This window comes from Nelumbo nucifera, chromosome 1 (assembly GCF_055504915.1).
Source record: "Nelumbo nucifera cultivar China Antique chromosome 1, China Antique-T2T, whole genome shotgun sequence".
Taxonomy (NCBI): domain Eukaryota; kingdom Viridiplantae; phylum Streptophyta; class Magnoliopsida; order Proteales; family Nelumbonaceae; genus Nelumbo; species Nelumbo nucifera.
In genome coordinates, this window is record NC_142649.1 from 185,350,736 (window position 1) to 185,355,552 (window position 4,817).

At 39.5% G+C, this 4,817-nt stretch overlaps 1 protein-coding gene across 2 annotated transcripts; it reads right to left on the bottom strand.

Moving 5' to 3' along the window:
- Window positions 1–231: 231 nt before the first annotated feature.
- Window positions 232–4,509, bottom strand: LOC104596069 (uncharacterized). 2 transcript variants are annotated; one of them, XM_010257086.3, is made up of 3 exons: window positions 4,322–4,509; window positions 1,166–3,158; window positions 232–784 (listed from the first exon to the last, which is right to left on the bottom strand). In XM_010257086.3, exons 2-3 carry the CDS (start codon window positions 3,143–3,145, stop codon window positions 455–457), a joined length of 2,310 nt encoding a protein of 769 aa, XP_010255388.1. In that variant the 5' UTR covers window positions 3,146–3,158; window positions 4,322–4,509; the 3' UTR covers window positions 232–454. The 2 variants fall into 2 exon arrangements, with proteins under 2 accessions (XP_010255388.1, XP_010255387.1); XM_010257085.3 differs by having other exon boundaries at window positions 1,166–3,161; window positions 4,322–4,491.
- Window positions 4,510–4,817: the final 308 nt, after the last annotated feature.

Here is a 4,817-nt window from a genome sequence, read left to right on the forward strand (position 1 = left end):
TTCTTAATAAAATCCATGCATCGCACAGGTGGCGACTAGTATTCATGGGACCTAAAATGAAGTCATTTAGTTGAGAAGCTTGAAGGACAGAGGAGTTCACAAGGCTTGAGGAAGTAGTAAAATTGTAATCACAGTTTGCATCTTTATGAAACAATTTATATGCTTACGCCATACAATGGATACCTTGTAATTATCCATACTAAACCATGACAAAAAAAAGTTGAGAAATAGTTTATTTCGTGGTATAATAACTTTTTTCCCCTTAACCTTTAAATAATATGGACAGAATCACTAGTACAAAGAATTGAATAATACATTCTCAGATGGATTTCAACACCTGCAAGGAGTAATGTTCCAGCACCTATGACAGGAACGGGTAACCCAGAGATCTCTTAACTAGCTCTGGGTTTCTATTACTAAAGTGAGGTCAAGGCATCGAGAATGCTATTTCAAACTATACTCGTGCAATGGGAGAGAAAGGTGGATTCAGGATGAAACATGGTGGGGTTTCCTCCATTCGTTTTGTGGCCTTTCTTTTCTCTTCCCCTGCAACTGCTTCAATCAAGAATCTAACTTCCTCCTCAAGCAGCACTTTAAGCGAATCGTTATGCAACCTCTGCCTGGTCCTCTCTTGTCCAATTACAGTGGAAACTTCTGCACTATGCAAGATAGCAACACAAATTGAGAATGCTTGCAATGAGGACAGTTGGGCATGAAAATCAACTGAATATTGCCCTTCATCAATAGCTGTTATGGTCAAGGCTGGCATCTTCTCTTTCACTCCCTGTAGAGATCAGAAACAAATATCCTTAGACTATAATTAAGGACATAAAACAAAGCAATAAAAACAAGGAGTAGTTATCAATCTAATTTTCTAATTTCTTCACCTAGTAAGTTAGGACAGCCCAATTGATAGTTATCAACCCCTGTATGAAGACATGACCCTTTTATGTTCTGTTCATAATAATAATTATTACCTCTAATACTTGGACTATGTATTTGCATGTGTAAGAGGAGAATGGACAGTTGCGAGAGGAAAATAAATGGACTAAAGTTTTCAATGGGTTTCTAGATGGGAGGCCTAGGCAAGTATCAGCATTATAAAGTAAAGATGAAATACTACAATCATGCATATCCCACCTTCTTTATTAGATGAGAAGCATACCTGAACAAAGAGTTCCACCAGTTCTACATTCTCTGTAGAAGGGTTATCTCCAACATTTCCAGTAGTAGGATTGCTAAAAACAAAAAGGGGGCAGGCCATGTCCCAACCACCACAATCACAGTGACCACCAGATCTCCATCGATCCAGTAATGGTGAAGGGCCACAACCATCATCAGTACTTGGCAAACCATGCGTCCCAGTCACTGTTACCACTTTCACATTTGCGGGACTAGTGCTGCTTTGCTTGTCATCATTTCTCTGCTCAACCATGGAAGACTCAAATAAATCTGAATATGCTTTACTGCAAACCTCTTGCTTGTCTTTCAAGCTTTCCCTTTTCTCAAATGGCACTTGAATAACAATAGCTGCAATTTCAAGGTTTGGATGCAAATCTGCAGGTGACCAAGGACAAGATGTTGAAGCATCAGAGACATCACCACCGGAAGCATGTCGTGGTTGAAGCTTGTGATTTTCTAGATCAGATACATCATTTGGATCCATAGATGGCCCCTTGATCAAGGCTTCACCGGAAGTACCATTAATAGGCTTAATGGAGTCTGGAGAACATGGAGAGCTTTGTTCAGCAGCCAAGCTCTTCCTTGCATGACCTATGTCATACAACACAAACTCTGTCACCATAGAGTAATCAAATGCTCCACCACTTCTAATTTCTGAACACAAATAACATGAAACTTGCATCTGGCCAACCACGGAGGCCTCTTTGTGCCTCTCCTTTGTACCCCATCCGCTATTATTGTTCTTCTTTCTACTGTTTGTAGAATGGAAAGTATAAACCCAATTAAAAGCATTATTTGCTTTCCATGTCTTTGCTGTAAGTACATCTTCAAAGTCCCTTACAAAGAACTTAAAGAACGGGGCCCCATGCTTGTATTCTAGCTTGAGAAAGCCATGGAGGTGAGCTGGTGATGTAGAAACAACTGAACTCTGCTGATCTTTATTGCTAAACTGAGCACTAGATTGCTCCTTCACCACGGTGTTTGAGAAGTCCTGCAACAAAGATTTGCAAAGTGTCCTGTTCCTCCTCATGTTCGGCAATGTCATTGTTGTCAAATCACCAAATTCTGCTATTGAAACTGATGGACTTCGCTGAGATTTGGACTTCATGATTGGATCCAACATCCTTCTAATAGGGCTGAACCTTCCCTTTGGGCTGGCTTTAGAGGGATCACTTTCTGATAGGCAAGGTAAATATGGCATCCCCACTTTTTCTGATGAGGACTTGTTCAAAGTGTGGACTGTCTCTCTTTCCAAGAAGTCATTACTATTGTTCAGAGGACCAATAGTCTGATTACATCTAAAACTAACTTCCCCCAACAAGCCCCTTCCAATTGTCTCAGCAGGACATGGTTTTCTGTCCTCTGGATCCAGGCAGATCTCAAAGAAACCATCTGCAGAGACATCTTCATGCGCAATATTACATGTGGAGGAGGGAACACGGAAGGACAAATCAAAGAAATCCTGAGAATCTGGCTCCTTGTAGGTCTTGCTAATAGCTGTCTCCATATCAGTCATTAAAGGCATTAGTGGAGATCTCTTCTGCTGCATAGGTGGGATGTAATCATTTGACTCAGATAAAGTGTCAAATATCCTGAAAGACAGAGATGTGTCACTGCTACGTGACAATTCTATCTTTCTTCTTCCCTCAAGCTCACCCATTTTCTTTATTTTCCTTACTGTCTTTGAGCTTTGATATATAGAACCTCGCTTCATCTCCCCATTACTTCCATATTCAGCTGCTCCAGAAGGCACACTTTTACAGGACAAACTCCTGGAGTTACCAAAGGTAATTTCTGTGGAGTCTTGATCCATCTGCCTTACAAGGTGGCTTCCACTCATAGGTTTTCTTTTTACATCTCTTTTTTCAACTTTTGAACCATGACTATGTGATCGAGGACCAATTTTAGGACTCTGACCTATACTGCAATACTTCTCAAATTCTAATTCTGTGTCTAACCCCATTTACATATACAAACTGCTGCAAGAAATGAAAATAGATAAGTTATGATTCTGAAGAACTACCTGTGGCTAGCTACAAACTACAAAGTACAAAAAAACTTCCTAATTCAATATCATTCATGCGCTTTGAAAAAATGACATAAACTGTTTGATGTGTTTTATTCCTGCAGGATTTGAACAATTAACCATTCTTCAACACGATTTGAAATTTCCTAATTCAATATCATTCATGTACTCAATCTGCTTCTATTAAGAACGAAGCTACTTAACACCGGAAATCAGGATGTCAACCCTAGTCATGGATGAGATTGAGGCCCTAAAAAATAGTCAGGAACCAACAGCTAATGGGTTCCAAAGTTTAGCAGAATGTCAAGTTGGACAGATTCACGATTTGATACGATCTATATAAAAACTATCTGCATATAGTTGTAGTTCCATCTCTTCATAAAGCTGTGTCCTAATTAGAAACCCCAATCCATCTACACAGACAACAGGACGACCAAACAAGACACCGTGACATGCAAGCCCCCGGGGGAGGTGGTCATCGAAGAAATACTGCAAATTATGCTCAGTTGCAAACTAAAAGACGATACTGTAAAAAATCTATAGCCTTATGATTAGAGGAAAAAAAAGAACACAGTCCCAAACAAAAGTAATAAATCCGAAATATCTTTGAAAAACAAGCATACTCTTATATAGCAGTAACCCAGTAACCAAACTCAAATGTGTGAAAACAGAGCAATCTTTATAAAGTGAAAAGATAATAGATCTTGAGCCCGCCAAACTATCATTTCTACTTGGGTTAAAATGAGGAGGGAAAAGAGAAAACACTATCATTTCTACTTGGATTCTAATACAAAGAAGCCTAAATCTTACAAAATGCCCATACCCCACTAGATCTCACAGAAGCGAATTCAAAGCAATATCAAATTAAAAAGAAGGGAAAAACTGTTCTTTAAGAAATCATCTCTTTCGATCTTTCAAAGCTAAACCTCGAATGTTCTGTACAAACCGCAAAATTTCCATTCTAGGGCTAATAAGAGAAAACAAAAACCTAGCTAGGAACCACCCCTCTGCAACTCAAAAGCTTCCATTCACAATTCTTGAAGAATCAAGAAGGTATAACAAAACAAGAACGGCGTAGAAACAAAAGAGAGAATTTAGAGAGACAGAGCATGCCTTGAGTGAGAAGGCGACCGAATGCTGTGGTTTCTTTGTGGTCACACGCACATGAGGAAGAGAAGAGAAGGGAACTAGGGAAGACAGATAGAAGAGAAGGAGAGACAAAGAGCTGCAGATGCTGCTGGTTTAGTCCGCTAGAAAAGCCATTCTAAGTCATGATATTCACTGTGCCGCTCTTTTCTTTCTTTTCTTTATACGTTTTTTCCCTCTTTTTAATGGTTTCGGGAATTTCACTGATCATTTTTTTCTGATTAAATATTATCGACACTTCCGAATTATTAGAATATTAAATTCGACTAACAGTAAATTAAACCTCTATAGATCTTGCAGTAATCGAACAGCAGATCGGCCATTGTATTAATCTTCCCGAAATTACGAAAATCTCCCCAAGCAAGGCTTTCGAGATAGGCGCACCTCCGCTCTGAGTGAGGGTACTGGGTGGGCAGAGGCAGTCAAGTTTATTTCCCCTAATTTTTCCCCTTCAAGCAATTGG